The sequence below is a fragment of the Ursus americanus genome, chromosome 14 (genome assembly GCF_024610735.1).
Source record: "Ursus americanus isolate L20-20 chromosome 14, mUrsAme1.1.p, whole genome shotgun sequence".
NCBI classification, from domain to species: Eukaryota; Metazoa; Chordata; class Mammalia; order Carnivora; family Ursidae; genus Ursus; species Ursus americanus.
Window position 1 is genome coordinate 62,253,097 of NC_142140.1, and position 24,426 is coordinate 62,277,522.

General features: G+C 55.7%; 2 protein-coding genes across 2 annotated transcripts; both read right to left on the minus strand.

Moving 5' to 3' along the window:
* Window positions 1–378: 378 nt before the first annotated feature.
* SLC16A11 (solute carrier family 16 member 11) lies at window positions 379–2,274 on the minus strand. The gene is made up of 4 exons (XM_045797432.2): window positions 2,035–2,274; window positions 1,627–1,770; window positions 695–1,462; window positions 379–608 (listed from the first exon to the last, which is right to left on the minus strand). The coding sequence occupies exons 1-4, from the start codon at window positions 2,234–2,236 to the stop codon at window positions 379–381; spliced, it is 1,344 nt and encodes a 447-aa protein (XP_045653388.1). The 5' UTR covers window positions 2,237–2,274.
* Window positions 2,275–19,030: 16,756 nt separating this feature from the next.
* Window positions 19,031–23,946, minus strand: LOC123792178 (C-type lectin domain family 10 member A-like). Its single transcript, XM_045797422.2, has 10 exons — window positions 23,656–23,946; window positions 22,827–23,078; window positions 22,117–22,230; window positions 21,742–21,837; window positions 21,578–21,649; window positions 21,429–21,500; window positions 21,192–21,278; window positions 20,952–21,103; window positions 20,376–20,479; window positions 19,031–20,237 (listed from the first exon to the last, which is right to left on the minus strand). The coding sequence occupies exons 1-10, from the start codon at window positions 23,693–23,695 to the stop codon at window positions 20,081–20,083; spliced, it is 1,146 nt and encodes a 381-aa protein (XP_045653378.2). The 5' UTR covers window positions 23,696–23,946; the 3' UTR covers window positions 19,031–20,080.
* Window positions 23,947–24,426: the final 480 nt, after the last annotated feature.

Below are 24,426 nucleotides of genomic sequence, written 5' to 3' on the forward strand. Positions count from 1 at the left end.
AACACACTCAAGCTGACAGGCAACTTCTCAGAGATTCCCTGTTTTGTTTTTATTGTTTTTTGAGAGAGAGAGACAGAAAGAGAAAAAGCAACAGTGGAAGAGGGGCGGAGGGAGAGAGAGAGCACGAATCTTAAGCAGGCTCCACGCCCAGCGGGGAGACCACTCAGGGTTCCATCTCAGGACCCTGAGATCAGGACCCTGAGATCATGACCTGAGCTGACATCAAGAGTCAGAGGCTTAACTGATTGAGCCACCCAGGCGCCCCCTTGAATATCTTACATAGAAAGAATGTTCTCAGCCTCCTAGATTGGCTAACAGTCGGAGCTTGAAGGAGACTGGATAGAAATTCTTTACTGGGGGAGTGGCTCAAACGAATGGTCAACAAGTGGTGTCCAGAGTGGACTGAGGGCCTCCAGGGGAAAGCAGGGCAACTTGAGGAGCCGGTAGCAGCTCCCCCCTCTCGGGGGGAGGGGTGGCCGGCCGGGAGGCTGGCCGGCAGGAGGGCAGCGCCCCCGGCAGCCCCATGTAGATGAAGCTGCCGGCGAGGATGAAAGAGCCGCACGCCAAGAAGGAGGCCGTGAAATCTCCCGTCTCGTCCCTTAGGAAGCCTGCGGGGAAGGGGAAAGGAATTCAGGGGCCTGGGATCCAGGGGCAGAGGATGGCCGCGAGCGGATCTGTTCGCTCAGGCCCTTACCTGACAGGGGAGGGCCCAGAAGCCCCCCAAGGCTCATCAGCATCATCACCAGCCCTGTGGCCTGGACCACACCGCCGACGCCCACCAGCCCCGGCAGCACACCGAACACCAAGGGCGCGTAACTTCCAGCGCTGAGCCCGTAGGCCCCGGCCGCGGCCAGCAGGGCCCCCCCGCAGCCCTCCTGGCTCCCCACCAAGGGCACCAGCCCCACGGCCAGCAGCCCCAGCCCGGTCAGAGCCCCGAACACCGCCAGCAGCCGCGAGAGGGGCACCCAGCCCTGGTCCGCCAGCCACCCGCTGAGGAGCCGCGCGCCCGCATCCCCCACCGCGGCCACCGCCACCACCAGCGCCGCCCCATAGCCGCCCAGGCCCCCGTCTAGAGCGTGAGGGGCCAAGTGCACGTAGGGGACGAAGTACCCGCCCCCGACCAGGGCTGTGCCCAGAGCAAAAACCAAGAAGGCCCGGCGCGCGAAGAGATCCAGGCCGAGGGCGGCTAAGGGCCCGCGGGGTGGGGCCGGGGGGTCGCCAGGGAGCACCAGGGGTCGCAGCAGGGCGCCGCAGGGGGCGAGGTGGAGGGTAATGGCGCCGAGAAGGAGCAGGGCGCCCCGCCAGCCGAAAGTATCAAGGAGGAGTTGCAGGGTGGGCGCCAGGAGCAGCGAGGAGGCCCCGTTGCCCGTGAGGGCCAGCCCCACGGCCAAGACTCGACGGCGGGAGAAGTAACGGGACAGGGTCCCGAGGGCCGGGGCGAACACCAGGGCCCAGCCAGAGCCTGCGAACGGACGGGACCGGGTCAGGACAGGGACCTGGGATGCCCGCCCCCGCGATCCCAGCCCTGCTTCTCGCAGGAGGCCCCGCCCCTTGGGCCTCCAGCCCCCAAGAAGCGCCCCTCACCGACATCGCCCCTTAAGGACCGGGGTATCCCTCTCCCCTCACCAGCAAGGACGCCCAGGCCAAGGTAGAGGTGCAGCAGACTGCGGGCGAACGCCGAGAAGACGAAGCCCAGCGAGGTGAGGACGCCCCCAACCATCACCACCGGGCGCGCCCCCCAGCGGGTGCTCAGGGCGCTGCCCACTGGGCCTGGAAGGGGGCGGAGTCAACGGAAGACACGCCTCTGGACCCCCAAACTTGATCCAACACTTCTCCTTGGCTGCTTGCCAGGCCTAAAACTTCTCCCCCAGCCTAATAGCTCCTCCCCTTGACCTCAAGACCCTCTTTTCTAGAACTCGGTCCCACCGGGCGCCCTTTTCCAGGTTGTCTGGTCATCGGGTGGGTTCTCCATCACCACACACACTCCGCCAATCCACCCCGGTTCCCGCCTCCCACCTCGGGGGCCCCCCTCACTGGCTGCCTGCTGCACCGCCAGGGCCAGGGCGCTGACCCACGCAGTATCCTGAGTGCTTCGGTCAAAGTGCTCCGCGAGGTCAGGGAGGGCAAGGCCCAGGGAGCGTAACAGCCCGTAGGAGAGCCCATTCACCGCGAAGGCTGCGGCTGCCACCACCCAGCCCCAGCCCCCGTCCGGGGGTCCGGCCGGCTTGGGGGTCATCGCCGTCTGGGGAAGGGGGAACACACGACGTCCGTGCCTCCTCTAGGGACCTGGGCATCCCTGAAATCCAGGTTCTGGGGGCTGGCCCAGGGTGGGCACGTCCCCCAGAGCACGGTAGGGCGGGGCGGAAGGAGTGGGAGCTAGGCCTAGGGATACAGTTCCAGGGTCCGCGCGAGCTCCCGGGACCGGGTGACAGCCGGATCCCCCGGGCCTGGGACTCCCCCTCCCACACACACCCCTTCCCCCTTACCCGACCTCTCCGGGCGGTGGGGGGAGGGGAAGGGCGAGGAGCAGCTCGGCCAGGTGTTCTCCCCGCTTCCTGCGCGGGCGGGGCCCCAGAGGGGAGCGAGCGCCGAGATGGAGCCCCACCTGGACCGGCTCTCTCGGTAAACAGAGATCGCCACTGGGGGCCTGAGCCACCTGGGACGCGGGGGTGCGGAGGGCGGGGGAGCTGACACCGTCAGCCAATCGGCCGAGCCGCGGGTGAGGCCAGACGCTGAGTCCCACGGGGATTGAATTATCCACAGACACACACACCCCCAGCCCCCGCGGATCGAGCGGGAGGACTGAAGGCGGCCGCACCCAGCTCAAGCGCACGCACCTGCCGCCTGCTGCCCGCGGAGGGGACGCGTGGATTGCGATCCCCCGCAATCCCAGGGCCCGTGGGTAACACTTGGAAGTAGGGGTGATCCCCCAAGGCCTGCCACGATGAGTACTTTTGTTCTCGTCTTTGAGATGAGAACTTGGCTGGGGGGCCAGGTAAGTCTCGGATATCGAATCACTGACCTCCACTCAGTGCCCGTTCCTTGCTCAGCAATTACCAGCCCTCAAGGGCGAAGCAGGAGGAAGAGGCTCCCTCTTTATGAGGAGCTGTGATGTGCCAGGCACTCGACCCACGTCGCCTGTTCACGCCCACAAGGAACCGCTGAAGAAGGTGTTGTGCCCATTTTACAGATGAAGTCACTGAGGAATAGAGAGGTCAGGTGCCTTGTCCCCAAAGCACCCAGCTTAAAGATGGTGGATATTTGAATTGAATCTGTCCAGCTGCAGAGGGTACAGGGAGAACAGACCTAGGACTGAAATGCCCCAGTGGAGGGAATGGCCTGGGCACAGTTGGATGCCCCACTGGCCTGCAAGGATCCCTGGGATCAGAATCGCTGAAGACTTCAATTCGGAGTTTTAAAACAAGGTAAAAAATCCAAGAATTGAATCCAGGCAGGGATTTCTTGGCAAACTTGATTTTAAAGTGTCCTTTCCACATTAGGATTGAGGTTACCATTGCTTTACTTGAGCTATTTGAATCAAGAGATGTGTTCTTTGGTTTAATGATTACACAATATCAGAAAATGTGGCCCTGTAAGGCTTGGAGCCTGCATCACCCCAGGGCCACGCGGTGGCAGTGTTTCCTAGTTGTTGAGAAAGTAGCTGCAAATCGGAGGAAAACAACCCCATTTCTCTACTTCGGATATTAGGCCTTTCACCACCAAAGGAACACTTCCTCTGCATTCCATCTCCCTCCCCTCTGTCGTGCGCCCTTCCGCCAGCGTCAGCCATGAGAGCCTCACCTGCTCCAAGGACAGGTCTAGCTTTTCCTCACTCCTGAGTTTTTGCATCTGCTGTCCCCTCTCCTTGAAATGTCCTGGATGGGAAACAGGCGTCCTTGAAGGTGGCCGGTCCTGCCATGGGCGCCCTAGGACAGTGGTCTCACTGGATTCCCCAGCCTGGGCTGCTGTTGTGGGAGACACCTGACAGGTGAAGCCCACAGATCCTCAGCCACCAGGGGTGGGGGGGGAGCGGGAAGCCTACTTCCTGAGTTGGCTGCCGAGGACTCTGTGGCAAGCAGAGCCCCCCCCCCCAATCTGAAACCAATCACACCCTCTCCTCGGTGGGGTCCACATGCCCCCCAAGCCAAAGAGGAGACTGGGCCCCTGGGTCTGGGAGTTGTACAGAGTAACACTGAGCACCTTTACAGGATACTCATGAACCCAGAGGGCATCCCAGAGCCTGGGACCAGGGTGATTGGTCGTCACAGGGCGCGGTCCTCTTCTACCTTATGGTCCTTATACTCTTAGCCAAAACGACCATCACTATACATCTTTTGCTTATGGAGCTAACACAGCACTGAGGCTGGGAGAATGGACTCCCGAGCTGGACTCCCTGGGTTTGACTCCCAGCTCCGCCACTTATCCACTGTAGGACCGTAAGCAAGGTATGTGCCTCAGCTTCCTCATCTCTAAAATGGGGCTCATAATAGCAGCCGCCTATTATGGTAGGGTCGGTATGGGGATGGAGCGAGTCACTGTGTGGACACACACGCGAGTATGGGACCTAGAGCGGTGCCCGCAATGGGATGTGTGTCAGTCCCTTTGCTGCAATTGTTGGAGGGACCTGGCTGGACCCTCCAGGGCCGCCGCCTCTCCCCACCTCTCCCCACTTCTATTCCTGCCTCGATGGCAAAGAACCACATGGTCCAGAAAGAGCCAGGTGTGGTTCAGGCCACAGGGCTGGTGCGTTCTCGGCAGAACTAAACAGGTTATAAGATGTGAATGGTGACAAAAAGAGGTGAAGTTGATTTTTGTTTGTTTATGGTGAGTGGTTTTCTTAGCATTTTCCAAAGGTTGTGAGAAAATGCTAGTAGTCTCCCTATCTCGATTCTAAAAACAAAAAAGAAAGGAGTCAAAATTAGTTTTGTTCATTTGCTCCTTCGTACAAGATATTTCTAGATGCCTGGCCGTGCCGGATGCTGTGCTTAGGGCTGGGGGTACAACCGTGAGTGATCCAGTCTCTCCCCTCCGAGCCCCCACAAGCACATTAGGGAAAAGGTGAAATGCAGAGAGCCCAACACAAGGACAGGGACATAGACACCAGAAGGTGCAGCATGGGAGCTGCTGACTCATTCTGCTCTCGGGCCTGCTGGGAAGGCTTCGCCGAAGAGGAGCCCTTTACGCGGGGTCTTGAAGGATGAGTAGGAGTTTGCCAGATGGTTGTGTGGGCAGGGGCATTCCAGGCAAAGCGAGAAGCTTGTGGAAAATCACAAAGGCACGAACCAGCCTGGCATATTCTTTATTGTTTGGGGAGCTGCAAATAGCAGCTCTGAGGAGACGAGGGCGCGAACGGGAGGATCGCGTGGGACAGAGGCTCCCATCGTCACAGGTCTTGAAGGCCAGGTGAAGGAATGTCGATGTTTCCCCGGAGACGGATGCTTCTCAGAAATTTCCCCTGATGTAGCGTTCGCTGGTGTTCAGTAATATTCGCCGCTGAGCGCAGAGGATGAGGGTTCACGCCAGTCGGAGGGGACAGGAGAGTCTGGGGCGAGATGCCTTTTCTTGACGTGGGAAATTTCTTTGAAACATCTTGTTGTGCATTGAAAATTCATGTGGAAGTTGGCATCCTACTTGATTCTACTTCATAATCCTTTTTTTAAGTTTCAGTTATTTAAGTCATCTCTACACCCAATGTGGGGCTCAAACTCACGATCCCGAGATCAAGAGTCACTTGTGTTTCTAACGGAGCCAGCCAGGCGCCCCCCTACTTCATAATCTTTGATGCGTAGGAAAATCATGCTTTAAATAACTAAGTAAATTATTTCCGTCTTTCTACCCAGGTCCCCCTGGTGGTGGGGGGGGGGAGGGCCCCTGCAGGGAGTCATACCCCGTCCCCACCCACTGCCCCCCCCCGCCCACCGCACCCCCTCAGAGCCTTCTCAGCCTGCAGAGACATCATCCGTCTTTGTCTTCTGTCCCTCATCCCCACGTAGCCCTGGAGGTGGGACCCTGCGTGACTGATCTCTGCGGAAACTTGGGTGAGACAGAACTGAGCCAGCGACTGGGCGGACGGAGCAGACCCAGGGCCTGGTGCTCCACGGGATGGGGCGGGATCGTCAGGAGCGGTCCGGTGGACCAGACCCATAGTGCCTGCCCCCATGGAGAAAGGCCCAGACGTAGATGCTGGGCCAGGTCAGGTCTTTAGGGAGGTCGGAAAAGAGGGTCAAGGTCTGTACATAATTTGCTTTGGGGACCAGGGGATGTGCAAGTGTGTCCGTGTCCGCGATCTCTCAAACCGCCTTGGGACTTTCTCATGGGAGCGCCTACAGGAGGCTCCCAGCGGGGAGGCCCTGAGCTGGGCCCAGCTGGGCCGGGGTCCACCCACTGGGGGGTGGGGGGCCCTCTGCTAAAGGGAGGTGAGAGGGAAGGGAAGAGGCAAGGAAGAATGGCTCCTTGAGGTACACAAAAATAGGAGACTTTCCAGAGTTTGGCCCAGTTGACCTTGGGCTTCTATGTGCCTAATAAAGGAGCCTCTTAGCCCTCACCCCCAAAATCTCCCTCTTCAGCTCACCCAGAGATCAGGCTTTGGGAAGTCAGCGTAGACATCCAGGGCCAGACCCAGGGCCTGGAAAAGTGGAAGGAAACAGGGCACAAAGGTCAGGATGTGTGGTTTGGGGCCAGGGAAGCACAGCTGCTGAGAGGCTCTGGGAAGGGGTGGGTAACAAGGCATGGGGGGGGGGGCTCCCACTCAGGGCAGTGGGGCTCACTGCGGGCAGGGAACAAGTCTGCCTGGGTGACCGCATATGAATGGAGAACCGAGCCAGGTCCCCTGAACTGCGTGGGGGGGACTGGGACGGGGTAAGGAATTTACTGAGTCTGCAGCTGTGGGAGGCTGGTGCTGGGGTCGCCCTCGGAGCCTGTGAGATGGGGCTGAGGCCTGAGCCAGGCTGGAGCCAGGACCCGGGCTGGCTGCACTGGCCTGGGAGTCCTACCCCACCCCCTATTCCTCGCTTACTCCCTCTACCAAGTTTGCCCCCAGTGCCCCTTGCAGGCCCCTGCCACCACCCCCGCCTCCCCAGACCCCTTCCCAAGCTGAAGGTCTGCGGCCTCTGGCTCCTGGATCTCTCTGGACAGTCCAGTTTCCAAGGACAAGCATCAGGATGGAGGGAGCAGCCAGCTAAAGGCTTCGAGTCTGGGCTGTGTGTCTAAACATCCAAATGTGTTTGATCTGGCATTTTCTGGTTCCGCGACTTTGGCTAACTTCTGTATCAAAGTTCTTAATTACAGGCTGTGGGCACCAACTGTGACTTACTAAGGAGAGAAATGATTGATTACAGGATACTAAGTAGTCTCAGAATTACCCAGAAGGCTACAGAACTGGGTTTGGCAGAACGTGGGCCTGCCGCGGGCCTCAGTGAGTTGCCAAGGCCACTGTTGTCACCACCAGACGCTAGACGTTGCTTCTGGCTCTCTGCCACCACCGGGCCTGGAAACTGCTGCTCAGAATGTTCTCTGCCTCCCTCACCACGAGCTCCAGATTCAAGGCCAGAGTCCATGCTCCTGACCCCCTGAACCCTGGTCACGGGCTCTCATCCTGGCTGAAAGGGACACCAGGAGAGAGAGCACCTGGGGCTTTCAGCGTCCGCAGGTAGATAGATTCTTCCTCCCATCAAAAATAACAAGGGACATGTCCATCATATCTCAGCAAAGCATAGAAGAAGCGTAGGTTCCCCTCCATCCCGTTGCCTCCTGTTCTTCTGGCCATAGACAGCCACCCCTTCATGCCCCACCCCACCCATCCCCCTCCAATGTCTTCTCTAGCCCCCTGCGCCGCCTGTCTTGATTTGAGAGGTGGGAGTCGAACCAGAAAGGGCCAGGGGTGAGGCCTGCAGTAACCCAACCTCTGAGCTATCCCGGCACTTGCTGGGCCCATTGTCTGCCTTCCCAGCCCCGGCCTGGGACCTCGCCTACAACTTAAACGACTCAGCCTCTTAGGGGATGCCGCTGACAACCCCCGGATCTGCGGTCGGGCTACCGGGACCCCAGAATCTGCTTCCCAGCTGAGCGCTGTCGAAGGGGACCAAAGCCAAGGTGGGAGGAGACAGGGAGTGAGAGAACAGGTTTTCCCGCCGCCCCCGTGGGGATGTAACTTAGACTTCCTGGAGTGTGTCATGTGTCAGGCAGAGTCAGGGGGGCTAAGTGAGCCCGGGAGGCCTGCTTTCTTTCCCCAGGAAGAGCTCCTTGCGAGCACACTGGGAGGAGTGGGTGGGCAAGTCCCAAAGCTGCTGGGAGGGTCTGAGGCCCGGAGAGGCCCTGAGGCCACACAACCTCTTCCTGTCTGTGCACAGGGTGGGTCTTTCCCTTCAGGGTCTGGGCCACAAAAGAGCTCGATTTGTAGGCCCCAATCTCTGCCCCGCCCACTCTCCAGGGTCCTGCCTCTGCAAAGTCCTCTCCAGCCTCTCTCTACTTCCGGAGCATTTTCAGTCCTGAGCAGTCTCTCTCCCTAAGGGTCCCTTCTCTCTATCCCATTAAGCAAGCAGCTTTACCCACTTTTCTTCCCCGACCTCAAGTCTGGGCTTATCTCTCTTTCCTGATTTATAACCAGAACCTCTCACAGTGGGACGGATCCTAGTTTAAAGCACATTTGTGAGTCTAAGAGCTACCATCTGTTTGAACAGGGTGGTGGCAGCGGCTGTCCTGGATGGGGGGGGGGCAGGTCACATCTGGATGGGCCAACAGAGGTGAAGGCAAGGCCTCAGGCATCTGGTTGACCAGCTGCCTGCAGAGACATCCTGATTTATGGGTCATGAGCCTACCCCTCCTGGACCCAGAGATCTGGGAGTTGGGAAGTTGGTGCTGAGGGCTCAGGTGCAGATATTTTGGGGACAGTGGCCTGCAATTGCCGAGAGCAGTGAAGAGCAGTGTGGGGTAAGATTGGAGCCTGAGCTCCGTAGTCCGTAAAGGCTGGCTGTTCTTAGGTGGCTTGTGGTTTCTGGGCTTATTTCCCTGTTGTCCTTGAGGAGAGCTGATTTATCCCCTGAGTACACAGGGCTTAGAGCTAGAAGCTTTCCAAGCGCTTACAGATAGGTTACGGACCCAGAAAAGCTTATTGAGTCTAAAATAGAAAAAGAAGGGGGCTCTTGGGTGTCTCAGTCAGTGAAGTGTCTGCATTCGGCTCAGGTCATGATCCCAGGAGGTCCTGGGATCCAGTCCCACATCCGCCTCCCTGCTCAGTGGGGAGCCTGCTTCTCCCTCTTCCTCTGCTCCTCCCCCCAGGTTCTTGTCCTTCTCTTCCTCAATCCTACAAGCAGGTTAACTCTAAAAGCAGTGCCTGTTTTCGTTCCAGATGAGACGCAGGCTGTGCAGCGCACTTTACACAGTGCCCGGCATTAAGCTAATATTGGACGCACTGAACACCCAGCCGTTTGCCTTCCAAGGGGTCACAGCAGGTTCACTCTGCCACAGCCGATAAAAACACACTCCTTACTCTTGGCTTTCCCTCCATCTTCAGGAGCCAGCTGCCACTACTCCAAACATCCTCGACAAGCAAGGACCCGAAGCTGCAAGTCAACGCACACCCACACCGAGCTCCCCACCTAGATGTCTCTCTCTTTTCATCTGGGAGGGAAACCACGCAAGCCCCAGCAGGTTTCCAAGAAATACTTGATCCTCAAGTATCATTGGCCAGAACCGAGTCATATGTCTACCCCTAAGCCAATCACCACAAAAGAGAGTGGGCGTGCCCTACTAGGCTTAAACCAATCATGGCAGGACGTGGCAGTGGAGTGGGCAGGTTGCTGTCCCAGACCTGAATCCTGAGCGCAGGAGGAAGCCGGAGGGGTCACGGAGCATGATGGTCTGGAGTGATGGAGAGGGATGGAGCACATGGCACCGAGGGGAGAGAGACCCTCAGGGCTCCAGCTGCCCTTTCTGGTCTCGCTCTGGGCTTCAGCCACTTCCCAGCCTTGGGTTGCCTGTTGGTTTCCGAGGGCTGCCGAGGAGCAATAGAAAAACCACAGAAGTGGATGGTCTCAGCTCTGGAGGCTGCAGCCTGAAATCAGGGTGTCGGCAGGACCGGGCTCCCTCTGAAGCCTGGAGGGGAGACCCCCGTCCTCGCCTCTTTCTGGCTTTTGGTGGTTTGCGGGCAATCCTTGACAAGCTACGTGGGTGGCCACTGGCTATCTTCCCTGTGTGTCTGCTTCTCTTCTCTCCTAATGTGGAGAGCGGTCATACTGGATTAAAGACCCACCTTACTCTACTCTGACCTCATCTTCGCTAATCACATCTGCCACCATTCTATTTCCAAATAAGGTCACGGTCACAGGTCCTGCTGGTTAGGACTTCCACATACATTTTTGAAGGACAACAATTCAACCCTTGACGGCTTGTGTGACACACCCTTGTACAACTAAAGGTCTTTCTGCATTACCTAAATCCAGAGATTTTCTGTAGCTTATAACCAAAGAGTCCTTCTAAGGTAGGATTCTAATAGGGGTTTGAACTAGTGCAAAGAAACAAGGGTCACACCCTATTCCTTCTGCAGTCTCATCCCCTCCTCACCTCTCCTTGTTTCCAGAAACAACTTAGAAAAGCTGACATTATCGCCAACGAGTGGTTTTATCTTTTTCAAACCAAAGTCCTTTGTCAGAAGAGGGTCTCGTATAACTGAATACAGAGGGTTTGTTGGCAAAATTAGAGAGCCAGCATGGGCAATCTCTTAAAATTAAGGAAGAGTCTTCCTTTTATTTATTTATTTTTTAAGATTTTATTTATTTATTTGAGAGAGAGAGAGAGCACGCACAAGCAGGGGGAGGGGCAAAGGGAGAGGGAGAATCAGATTCCCCACTGAGCAGGGAGCCCGATGCAGGGCTCCATCCCAGGACCCTGGGATCATGACCTGAGCGAAATCAGACGCTCAACCAACTGAGCCACCCAGGCACCCCAGGAGCGGTCTTCTTTTGAAATATATTCTTGCCAGTCAGAAGAAAATTCAGGATGGTGGTTGTTATTGTCTTACTTTGTGAAAACGTAGCTTTAACCTAGCACTTTTTTGTTCAATCTTTGAGCTTTCTGATGCATCAGCTGTCCCAGATTAGTTGAGCTTCCTCCTAGTCCCTGCCCCGCCTTCCGGACATTAATATTCTTAATATCCAGACCCTGTGTCTGCCTTCGGCTTAGGTCATGATCTCAGGGTCCTCGGATCAAGCCCTGCATTGGGCTCCTTGCTCAGCGGGGAGTCTGCTTCTCCCTCTCCCTCTGTGCCTCCCCCAGCTTGTGCACGCACGCACGCTCTCTCTCTCTCAAATAAATAAATTAAAGAAAATACATTTTATGCAGTTAGAAAATGCAAACCGTACAGAAAGATATTAAAGGAAATGCACACAGGAGATGATAACTCAGAGCAGGAGACGAGGCCTCTCTGTCCCCAGCCTCGAGCCTCTACGTAGCTACCGTCCTGCCCCCGCTCCAGGCAGTGGCCACCGCTCCCCTCGGTCTCTCTCCTGAGTTGGGCAGGTACGCACTAAACCAAGACAAAAAATTCAGCTGGGTTTCTGAATGGATTTGCGAAGCTCATGACAGAAGCCACGTTGTGAAGGCCCAGGTGACTACAGATTTGCAAGAGCCAGGCTGTGGAGGAGAAGTCTGACCTTCAGAAGGAGTAGACCGCAACGTCAGTGATGTGGCCTCAGGGCTGACCGCACACCCGAGTCCAGAGAGACCGCCAGGACAGAGCTTGGAGACCGCCGGTTCTCCCTGGGCTTGGAGAGATGCGGTTCCACCCAGGGAGGGGAGGCCCTGCAGAGAAAGCGAGGAGTCCCTGGTGTGGGTCCTGCACCAGGGACTGGAGCTTGGACCGTTGATGGGGTCAGATTTCTGGGGACAGGAAGACTGAATGTGTGCTGGGTTGGGGTTCAGCAGATCAGAGAGGATCTGTGCTTCTCAGATGAGGGGCTGACAAAGGCCCTGAGAGGGAAGCACCCCCGCAGAGGGCCCCACCAACAAAGCAGATGTGGCAGCTGTTGTGCGGGCGAAGGAAGCTGAGGACAAACCCCAAGTCTCCCACCAGGACAGGCATCTAAAGATTTCTGCATCCTTAAAGGAATGTGCGGGAGGCTAAGCATGGCCAGCAGACCCAGAGGCCACAGGATCTGGGTCCGGGAGAAAGCAGGGTCATGGGTTTGGACCAGCAGCCCCAGGAACCTCAGCAGATCCCAGTGTGGGGTGTGGACACCTCGGCAGACCCCAGTGAAGACACTGGGAAGCCCCACTCCAACAAGATAGGCCGCCTGGACACACAGCGGGAGAAGAGGGAAGGGAGAGAACCCAGAGTCGCCAAGCCGGAAAGGGACAGAGGGCCGCACGTGACCAGACTGTCAGAATGGGCCAGGTGACTTTCCCAGGTCAGCCCTGGGGCCGCTTAGAGAGGATGAAGTCAAATCCCCTCGTAGGGTTGGATTGCCCTGTCTGCGAAATACAGAAATACCGTGCCTGCTCCTTTTGGCGCCCCATCCTGGGCCCTGCAGCCTGCAGGGGTGGGAGAGGGGCAGGCGGGCGTGAGGACAGGTGGGGCTACTCCCCCCACCCCCACCTCCACCGGAGCCTCATCTTGATTGAACAAGACGCTGCAAGTGGGTGACACTTGGCCCCGTGCTCTGGGGCACGCTTCCTCTCCTTTCCCCCTTTTCCCAGCTCCCTGATTTCTGCTTTTGCCCCGCCCCACCCCAGGGAGAAGGAGCAGGACTGGAAGGGGCCAGAGGGGCCGCCTGCTCTTCCTCCCCCTCCTGCCCCTCCTGACCTGAACTCCCCGGACTGTTGATGTCTCCAGATAGGTTTGACTGGGGTCCGGGGGAACGTGTTCCTCGTCCCCTCGCCGTGCAAGCGCTTATTACAGGACAGAAGGGCTCATCCGTGGCTGTAGCACCTGGTCCCGGGCTCTGCCTGGCACAGCCACCTCCCAGCCACCGCACAAGATCCACGAGCCCTCACGGACACCCCAACGGACCAGCACGAGCCTGCAGGAAGACTCCTGCATCACAGTCAGTGACCTGCGGGCTGGCTGTGCTGAGGGTTTGTAAAGAGAAGGGTGAACATCAGGAAGCTTTCCCAGCCTGGACACCTGATGCCACCAGGGGACCAAGGGGGGCCAACCCTCCAGGAGCCCAGGCCACTGCCCCTGCTTAGGCTCCTCGCCGACAGGCTCGCTGGCAGGTGCCCTCAGTTCTTTGAGTCGAGCAGTGAGCCTAGTAACAGAGTGCAAGCCCACATCCCGCAAGACCTTGGCGGCAGTGCTCTTTGACCTCTGGCGAGTTGCTCTTTAAAATCTGCTCATCTTTTGGGGCGCCATTGTTGAGCATCTGACTCTCGATTTCAGCTCAGGTCGCGATCTCAGGGTCGTGAGATCGAGCCCTGCGTAGGGCTCTGCACGCAGTATGGAGTCTGCTTGAGACTCTGTCTCCCTCTCCGTCTGCCCCTCCCCCTAAAATAAATAAATCTTAAAAAATAATAAAATCTGCTCATCTTTCAAATATCACTTAAACATCGATTCCTCAAGGTACGCTGCCTGGAATTCCCCCCCATTGTGAATCCCTCTCTAAATCTGTGTTTCCCCCTTTGGGCTGCCATGCACTTACAGGTCGTAGCTCAAATACCTGTCCCACCTCATGGGCGAAGCCCCACGAGGGAGGGCCCGCACCTGCCCCTTCGCTGGTGTCCTCCCAGCTCCCGGGATGGTTAGACCTGATATTTAATGAAATGTTTCCACATGTTACTGTTCAGGAGCTCGCTTGCTGATGGACTTTGGACTTTCTTCTCCTCCTACTCAAGTTTCAAACATCCATGAACGGCTCGTGAATTTTATGAAATATCTTCTGGAAGCTACTGTCGTACCGATTTCTCTTTCTTTTTGGTTTTGTTGAGATAGAACGTTACAATGGTAGAATTCTAGAGGCTGAGACAGCCTTGTGTATCTGGGGTAAATCTTATTTGGCCGCTCATTGTGCAATATTCTTTGGAATATTGCACTGGTGATTTCTATCTGCCAACATTTCAGCGGGAACTTTTGTTCATTTACGTATTTATATCACCGGACTGGAGTTTCTCTCTTTGAACCTTTTCAAGCTCTGGTACTGAGGGTACGCTAGGTTCATAAAACTAAGCTAGTGCGGGGCACCTGGCTGGCTCATTCCAGAGAGCACGCGACTCTTGATCTCAGGGTCACGGGTTCAAGCCCATGGAGTCTACTTACAAAAAAAAAGAGAAAAATAAGCTAGTGAGATATCAATCTTTTCCTACAACCTAGAACGGTTTAAGTCACTTTGGAATAACCTAGTTATTTTTGAGATCAATAAAACTGGACAAAGGGACCACCTCCTTGTTTTGTTTGTTTTAAATTAGTAACGTACGCACGTGACACCAAGTTTGAAAGACAGAGAAGCGCACCATGGAAACTTTCCCTTCCCTTTCTCCCCTAGCCCCCCATCTTCCCTGGAAGGCAGAGAATCATCCTTTCACATGTATTCTTCCTGAGATACTCTGTGCATTTACAAACAGATGTATTTTTTTAAATCCAAAGAGTAGCATACTTCATATGCACTATCCTCTACATTGATTTTCCCGTATCACGACAGACCTCGGAAATCTTTCCTCGTCGAGCTGGTTTCTTATTTCTCAGGGCATGACGTTCCACTCGGTAGGTATGCCGTCACTTGATGGGCATGCAGACTGTCAACGAGCTTTCGGTGTGAATAACGGTGTCCCTGTGGGAGACACGAGCAGTGGAATGGTTTGCATTTTTCATGTTAACTGGTTTTGTCCAAGTGTTTTCCGGAGGAGTCGTACCAACACTCGCACCAGCCACGTGGGCAGGTAGGTGCCTTTTTTCAAGCCCCCACCGACAAGGTGAGTTTAAAAAACCTTTTGATCTCGGGGCACCTGGGTGGCTCAGTCGGTGAGATGTCTGCCTTCAGCTCAGGTCATGATCTCGGGGTCCTGGGATGGAGCCCCCCGTCGGACTCTGCTCAGTGTTGAGTCTGCTTCTCCCTCTCCCTCTGCCTCCTGCTCATGTGCTCGCTCTCTGTCTCAAATAAATAAATTAAAAATCTTAAAAAAACCCATTTGATCTTTAACAGCCTGATAGATTAAATAGTGTGTTATGGTCGTTTTAGTTTCTATTTCTCCATTATAAGTGAGGGTGAGCATCTTTCTACGTGTTTAAGAGCCATTTACATTTTTTATATCAACTGTTCACATATTTTGTCAACTTTGTGACTGTGTTGACTTTTTACTCTCTGTAAGAGCCGGTAATATATTCAGAAAACTAGCCCCTTGGTGCTTTCTGTGTTGCCAGCACCCTCAGCTAATTGCCCTTTGACTTTGCAACTTTTTCTCCACGCAGCTTTATTGTGTGTTTTTGCTGTTAAATCTTTTCTCCTGCAATTCCTATGTCATACTTTTTAAAATTTTGTTTTATTTTTTTAAAGAGTTTATTTATTTGAGAGAGAGGGCGAGAGAGCAGGACCGGAAGGGACAGAGGGAGAAGCAGATGCCCCGCTAAGCAGGACCCGAAGTCAAGAGCCGGATGCTTAACCCCGAGCTACCCAGGCGCCCCACGTCATACTTTTAAAAGGCTCCTCACTCTGAAATTATAGGAGAATCCTCCCCTGTTTTCTTTTAATGCTTCTATTATTTCAATTTTTATATTGAACTCTCGAGTCACCCGAAATTCATTTACTTTAAGGACTGAGATAACGGACTGATTTTAATTCCCCACATGCCCGTCCATTTGCTGACACGTTATTTGTTGAATATTCTTTCGTCCATGGAATAAACTATGCTTCTATCATATACTGAATTCCTTTATGATTTGGGCTTTCTGTTCAGTTATTTTGGGGTTTTTTGTGGGGGTTTTTTGTTTGTTTTTTTTAAAGATTTTATTTATTTATTTTTAAGATTTTACTTATTTATTTTTAAGATTTTATTTATTTATTCGACAGAGAGAGAGACAGCCAGCGAGAGAGGGAACACAAGCAGGGGGAGTGGGAGAGGAAGAAGCAGGCTCCCAGCAGAGGAGCCCGACGTGGGGCTCGATCCCAGGATTCCGGAATCACGTCCTGAGCTGAAGGCAGACGTCTAACGACTGTGCCACCCAGGCGGCCCTCTGTTCAGTTCTTTTGAACGGTCTGTTCATGTACCAGCTCCATACTAGTTTAACTATAGTGGATAATCTACCCACATTATTTTCTTTTTCTAGAACTTGCCTAGATATTCTCGCTCCTAAGTAAACTTCGTATGATCTGTAGAATCAGCTTATCTGCTTCCAAATATATCCTCCTTTAACCATCCCGATGCGATCGTCTCTGATTTTCAGTCTGTGCCGATTTTCCGTCGTCTTGGATGACTTCAGTAGATTCATCTGTTGCTGCTTGCAAAGACCTCTCTATCATTTCCCATTTCTATCTATAACTTGCTCACTAAAGAGGTTGAACACGATAGGGAACGATCAAGAATCAGCTTTCCTTGTCGTTCTCCTTGATGGGGGCTGCGGGGCTGTCTGTCCCTTTTCTTCCTCACTCTTTCTCTCCCTGCCCCCTCACTGCGTTTCTCTTTGCTCCCCCGGGGTGGACGCAGAGGAGGCAGAGAAGCAAAGCAGAGGGTCCCGTGGGCATATATGACTGTGCTGTTGTGGGGTCAGGCGCTCTTGAAGGCGGGCATCCAAACACCGGCTCTTCCGTGGGGTCTGCTGCCGGTGCCTCTGAGACCCCACGGGATGCACCCTGCCCCAGCGGTCCCTCGGGAGGAGGAGGCGCTCCCTGTGGCGGTCGCCCCCAGCTCTGCCCAGAGCGCAGCTGAGCACCCGCAATCTTTCGGCCTCACCCTGCCATGCACTCGCTCCCTGCAGGTCAACCCTGGATGTCTCGAGTTTGAGCAGGAAACTGTAAACCCACGCTAGCCCTTGGCTTCCCGAGGCGCCGCTGCCGCGGCTGACATCCCACCACCGTGGAAGCTCACTCCTTCCATGCAGTCCTCCAGGCTTGCTGGTTCTCTGACATCCCTGTCCATCCAGACAACCAAGTGCCGCCTGCCCCACTGATGCAGGGGGAGCTCCAGCCCCGGTCCTCTGCCTCCAGACTGTTACTGCCAAGAAGGGCATGCTGGCTCTCAGATTTCCAAGGACACATCCAGAAGCTTCTCTGAAGCTCTCCCGTGTCCCACTCAGAGGGCAGCTCAGGGTGGGCCCAGGAGTCCCTGGGGTTTGGCCACCACCCAGCCAGGTAGTGGGATACCTCCCAAGGGAAAAAAGCCAATCCTGAAAGGCTAATAGGACATGAGCCCCTTTATGTAACCTTGGCTGCGTCAATGTTCTAGTTTTGAGAATTCTAAGGTCCTGTATGATGTCGCCATCGGGGTAGGGGGGCGACACAAGGGAGCTCTTTGCATTCTTTTTGCAACTTTTTCTTTTTTCTTTTTTCTTAAGATTTTATTTATTAATTTGAGAGAGAGAGCAGGAGAGCAGAAGCAGGGAGAGCTGCAGGCAGAGGCAGAAGCAGGCTCCCCACTAAGCAGGGAGCCCGATGTGAGGCTCGATCCCAGGACCCTGAGATCATGACCTGAGCCAAAGGCAGATACTTCACCGACTGAGCCAGCCGGGCACCGTTTTTTCTCAACTTCTACGTGAGTCTAAAATTATTTCAATATAAAAACTTGGATTAGGGGCGCCTGGGTGGCACAGCGGTTAAGCGTCTGCCTTCGGCTCAGGGCGTGATCTCAGAGTCCTGGGATCGAGCCCCACATCAGGCTCCTCTGCTAGGAGCCTGCTTCTTCCTCTCCCACTCCCCCTGCTTGTGTTCCCTCTCTCGCTGGCTCTCTCTCTCTCTGTGTCAAATAAATAAATAAAATCTTAAAAAAAAAAACTTGGATTAAAAAAAAGAGAGCCCTCCTGGGGTTCGAACTGGAATGGCATTGAATGGTTGGGAGAACTGACATTTTGGGGAAACTGAGTCTTCCCACCCAATGGCAGGCAGGACTGTCCACGGGCTTAGGTCTTGCTTTCCATCCTTCACTCATGTCAAGGTTTTCTTCAAATACGTCCAATGCCTATATTTCAGTTTTTGGAACTATTGTGGGTAGAATAGATCCCCGTTTTCCTGTTAATAGGTTCGTGTCATGGGATTGGTTTTTTCTTACATTTGCTCTTCTTTTCGTCTTCTGGAAGCCCGTCACCCCAGTGTTGTCCCTCCATTCCCGCCATGCAGACCTTCCTTCCACCTTCTGTTACTTACGTTCATTCCCGGCTTGTCCCTTTGTATTTTGCTCTTCCCTCACATCCTTTCTCCCCGCCTCAGCCACGCTTTATGTTTATGACATTTTAAGTTTACTTTCATTGCTTCAGTTTTCTCTGTGGTTTCTTCCTTTCTTTAGAAGTGTTCTTTTTAAGCCCCCGCTAGCCGGGGTGGATTGTTACGCAGGCATAGCTAACCCAGACACCCGAGCATCTATCGACTTTTCCTGATAGCTCTGGGCGCCGCCTTTTCTTACCACCCTAAGTTTGCACAGCTTTTAAGCGACAGAAAAGAACTCAAATGTATGTAAAAAGGAAATGCTCTTTTCACTGTAACATCGGACTGCCCAAGGCCTCCACCGGCTTTCTCCATCCTGCTATGTTAAGATTGCTGAAAATCATATACGCAACTAATGAATCATCGAGCTTTACATCGGAAACCGGGGATGTACTGTACGGTGACTAACATAATATAATAAAAAATCATTTAAAAAAATAATAAAAAAATAAAAAATTGCTGAAAATCAGGCGATATGAAATACATGAGGTTTCGCAAAAGAGTGTATACTGTGAAATTCTAGAATAGGCAAAACCCATCGGGAGTAAAAGAAAGCAGGTCATTCATTAGCTGCCTGGGGACAAGAAGCAGGGTAGACAGCAAGGGGCATAAGGAAACTTTGGGCTGATGGAAAGGTTCTGTCTCTAGATTGGGTGGTAGTCACCGAGGTATTTACATTTGTCACAAGTCATCTCTACTCTTTAGATGGGTATATTTTATTGCGTAGGAATTAGATCCCAATAAAGTTGATTTTTAAGATTTTTTAAAAAACTTACATTGACAACGCTATGGAGAAAGGGAACCCTCACACACTGTTGGTGGGAATGCAAACTGGTGCGGCCACTCTGGAGAAGAGTAAGAAGGTTCCTCAAAAAGTTAAAAATAGAACTACCGTGTGATCCAGCCCTGCCACTTCTGGGTATATAGGCAAAGGAAATGAAAACAGAGTATCACAGAGGTATCTGCCCTTCCATAGCCACTGCCGCCGTAATTCACAACAACCAAGATATGGAAACAACCGAAATGTCCCTCAGTGGGAGCAGGGATAACGATGTGAAGTGTGTGTGCAACGCAACAGTGTTCAGCCGTGAGAAAGAAGGAAATCCTAGCGTTCGCAACAATAGGGATCGACCTTGAGGGCATTATGCCAAATGGATAAGCCAGAGAAAAACAAATACTGTTTATATGTGGATCAGAAAAAAAAAAAAGCCAAATTCATAGAAAGAGAGAGTAGGATGGTGGGGCCGGGGAGTGGGGAACTCGGGAGAGGTTGGCAAAGGCATAGTGACTTGCACCTCTTAGCTGAATAAGGTCTGAGGATCTCACGGCGACGACAGTTGTTACCATATTGTATACTTGGAATTCACCAAGAGAGCAGAACTTATGTGTTCTCTCTCTCTCCCTCACACACACACAGACGAGATGAATATGTGAGGTTATTAACTGGATGGGGGACCCTTCCCAGTACATATGTTCATCAAATCACAATGGCGTGCGCTTCCAACATCTCACAGTTTTGTATGTCAATGATACCTCGATGCCGCTGACATTAGAAAAGCAAACACTTGAGGAACTCCAGAGAGTCTTTTGAGCGCCAAGGAGAAAAATCCAAAATGGGGGCAGCGCCCCGACCTCCGTGGGCTCATTCCTCCCCCAGGCAGTCTCCTGAGGGGTCTCAGGGGAAGGCCCCCTCCCGCCCCTGCAGGTCCGTGGCTCACGGTCTCAGGAAGCACGCGGTGACCGTGCTAGCTGCCCGTGCCCAGGCCGGCCTCGCACACCCAGCGGTAGGCCCTCTGGCAGGCGTCGTCGTTCCACTGGCCGTCGGGGTGGAAGTGCGCGCAGTCCTCGCCCCCGCCCAGCCCGTGCCCGTGCCAGTCGTCCGGCTGGCCTGGCTTCCAGTTCCTGCGGGGAGAGGACCACAGCCAGTTGGCAGGGTCGGAGGGCACCCTGGGGGTCCGGGAACGAGGGGTGAGGCCCAGACCCTGGAGGAACAAGAGCTCAAGGGGGCAGAAGGGCACAGAAAGCCGGGCGCACACTCACTTGAAGTTGGTCTCGTAGTCCGTCCCGTCCACCCACTTCCAGACGCCTTCAGGGTCACTGAGGCCCATCCAGGTGTACGAGCCGATATGTTCCTGCACAAAAGTCTGGGACGACAGAAGGGCGAGGGTGACATCTCCCCAGCCCAGGCAACTCCTTGCACTACAGATTCTTTTTTTTTTTTAAAGATTTTATTTATTTATTCGACAGAGATAGAGACAGCCAGCGAGAGAGGGAACACAAGCAGGGGGAGTGGGAGAGGAAGAAGCAGGCTCATAGCGGAGGAGCCTGATGTGGGGCTCGATCCCATAACGCCGGGATCACGCCCTGAGCCGAAGGCAGCCGCTCAACCCTGTGCCACCCAGGCGCCCCTGCACTACAGATTCTGAACCTGACGCGTTCGTTCCGTCTGTTGAGGGGACCAGATGTTCATCCCAAGCCCCTGCCCACCAAACCTCGAGGGCGGCTCAGCTGGGGGTCAAGGGCAAGCTCTCCAGGTGATTCCAACCTGCGGCCAAGGTCTCCACCTTGGCTTCCTTAAAGGCGGCACGTCCTGGGGCCCCGCGCCCGCGGTCTCACCTGCTCCTCTCTGGAGTTGATGACCACCAGGTGCGCGCTGTCCAGCTGGCAGGACCTGTCGGCCTCGGCCCAGGACTTCCCGGAGCGGGAGAACCAGTAGCAGCTGCCCTCGAACTCCAGCCAGTCAGGGGGACAGCAGGTGCTTCGAGAGCCTGCGGGGCGGGGGTGGGGAGGGTCTGAGCCAACGCCCGCCTGCCGGAACGAGCAGGAAGGGGGGCCCAGCGCCCGCACACCCCTCACCGTTGCTCTTGAGAGCGGCCATCTGGCAAGTCAGGGATTTCAGGCCTCTGGCCAGCTGCTGGACTCGAAGGAGGGCATCCGAATGACCTGGACGCACACAGGTGGGCCGTGGGGGCAGTGCCTGGGTGCTCGACGAGTCCCCAGTAGCCCGATGTCCCTGCCCCGGGGGCCTGGAAGGTTGGTGCCCTCCCGCGCACACCACCCCCGGGGCAGGGGGGCGGGGGGCGGGGGCCTGACCTTCTTTGAGCTCCTGTTGCTCCTTCTCCAGCTTGCTCTCCAGGGAAAGCACCTTGTCATTCAAGCTGCGGGCTGGAGGGGAGGGCACTCAGCACCCTGCGGCTGCGCCTACCCCTGCGCCTCCCTCCCTCGCTCCTGAAGGGTCTCACCTGCCTGCAGCTCCTGCTGTTGGTTTTCCACCTGGGCTTTCAGAGATGTTATCGCTTCTTGCAAACTGCCACCTGGAGGACATGGGGACTCGGTGGGTGCTCGGGGCTCAGCGCCCCCTCCCCCACGGCGCCCCGGGCTGGAGCCCCTTCCTTGCCGGGCTCACCCTGGGATTTCAGTGCCTGGACCTCGGCCACAGTGTTTGCAGTGAAGTTGCTGAAAGTTGCTCTCAGGGTCTCCAGGTCCCTCCGAAACTTGGAATCTGATCGGGGGTGGGACATGCAGTGCTGAGATTGGTCACGTCCTCTGTGAGCGGGCACTGAGCAGGGCATATGACCCAACCCAAAGGGACAGGCACTACTGTTATCCAGTATCCCGGATGACGAAACGGAGTTTGGAGAGGTGAGGCCATTTGGCTACGTTACCCAACCGATAAGTGACTGAGCCAGCAGCCACCCTACGGGCCACTGTCCCTCATGGTGACCCATCCACCAGGGCACCCCATGCATTCTCCCCTCCCTGCCCACGCTGCGACCCTCACTCTGGGATCCGATCGCACAGATGCCGACCAGCAGGAGGAGGCTGAGGCCCAGGGAGAACAGGAGAGGCCGGGGGCCGGAGCAGAGCCGGTGCAGGAAGGACGGAGGAGAGAGCCCTGTGAGAGGAGAGGGCGTCAGGGCAGGAGACCGGGTGGGAGGAGAGACCCGAGGGACCTTCGGGGACGAGAGCTGGTGCAGGTGATGCAGGGGGAGGCCGCACCAGGACACTCTAGGGCGGAGGACCCCCAGGCCTCCGGCCCCTCCTGGGCCAGCACAAGTCCTCAGTCACATGGCCTCTCACACCCGTGGGACACATGTATGCAAGGACCCACGGATGGGGGGTGATGGTGATACGCAAGGTCCCATCACAGTTGGGGGAACAGGCAGAAGGACCCAGGCCGAGCTGGGGCAGCCAGGCCCTCCTCGCCCGCTCACATTCACCTGCGCGGTCAGGGTCACGGGGGAGGTTTCCTTCGAAACCTAGAGTATAGGAATCCAGGCCCCCTGCGGCCCTCCCTATCCTGTCCCTGACTTTCTTAGGACCTTGGGTCCTCTTCACACTGGGGTCCCAAAGGGTGGAGCCGGACCTCCTCAGAATGGGGGACACCCCCCCAACTGCACACGGTAGGGGTGCAGATTTGACATCACGACAGGAATCCTCCACACAACGCCGACGGGATTTAAGGAGGGGACATTTTCCCCTTCCACTTACCATTTCTAGACCCCTGGCTTTGCTTCTCACCCTCCAAGGGCTGGAATTTTTCATACTGCATTGACATGCTTGAACCGAGACTGGGGCGTGGGACCTGAAAGGCAGGTGGGGCCAGCGGCCAGGCGGAGGCAGGAGCTGAGCCCAAGGGGGAGGCTGGGCCTCGCTGGAGCCGAGGTCGGGACAGAGTCAAAGGAGGAGGTGAGACAGGAGTTGAGGATGAGCTCAGGGTCGGAGAGAGGCTTGGCGATGGTGCTGGGTAAACAGGGGAGGTTGGAAGTGGGGTCAGGACCGGGCGTTGAGGGGGTGGGTCGAGCTGGGGATTGAAGGTGGAGGTAGTGGCAGCTAAACGTACTGCTGGGACTGGGTCCTGGCCTTGAGGAGCATCTCCTGCGGGGGTGGGGTCGGGGCCCCGGTCGGAGCCAAGCATGGTTGGGGCAGGGCTAAGCCTGGCGCCAAAGCTGGAAACGGAGTCCAGGGTCAACTTTGGGTTGGGGCTGGCATGAAGATTCAAGTTGACTCTGGGGTCAGAGCTGCAGCTGGGGCTTAAGGGGAAACTGGGTTAGTATTCGGGTCAGGCCCGCTGCCGGGATAGGGACCAGAATGGGGCTGAGTCAGCATCTCAGCTTGTGAGTGAGGCCGGGCCGCCATACGTCAAGGCCAATCCAATGAAGGGAATGGAGGCTGAAATCCGCATTTGGCCATTCAATCCCCAAGCCACCCCTTACATTTCCTCCCATTCAGTCCCACCTGAAACCCGCAGTCCCTGCTCCCGGCTCCCCTTGACATCCTCCCTGTCCCCTGGTCTCTCCTAAGCCCCCAGCCCCGTTACCTGCAGAAGGTCCGAAGGCTGCGATTTTGGGGTTCCGCATGCAACAATGACCAGAACTGGAAAAACACGAAATCCTGGAGAGTGGAGGTGGGGGGGCGGCCAAAGGAGGAGTCACCTAAGTGACCAGAGCCCAGCAGGCTGTGAGCTGGGATCTCGTGTGTCCCCGTGTTTGCGCGGTGGAGTGGAGGAGGGATTGGAGCAGAGACTCGGGCAGAGGTCGCGTGCAGTGGGGGTGGACACGGGCTCTGCTCTCCTCCTCCGGGGTGTATCTACTCCCTTTCCGCCCCTCTGGAGCCCCTCTGACTTCCTCATTTTTACCATTCGGGAGAAGGGAGCCAGGCCAGAAGGGACCAGAGGTGCCGTCTGACTATCTCCTCTGCCCACACCCCCTTTCACTTCCTGCATCTGACACCGCACCGCACAGCTGGCCCCAGAGGAGCCCATTCCTCCGCTCTTGCTCAATCCCACCGAGTCCTGGCTCCTGAGCTTCCCCGGGGGCCTCGGCCACCGCACCCCCCCAGCAGAGTGGCGTTTCCTGGCCGGGAACAGGAGGCAGGAGCCAGGAGAGGAAAGATTTACTGATCAAAAATCAAATCTGAGACGGGGATGGGGCCAGACCCGTGCCAGGCACTAACCGTTCGGTTCCCACAAGAAGCCTGGGAGGCGCTTTGGATAGCAGGCTGAGGCTCGGAGCCCGGGCATGGGCCGCCCAAGTTCACGGGCCTGCCGAGGCAAGGGCAGGAATTCAAGCCGAGCGCCCCCTGACACTGG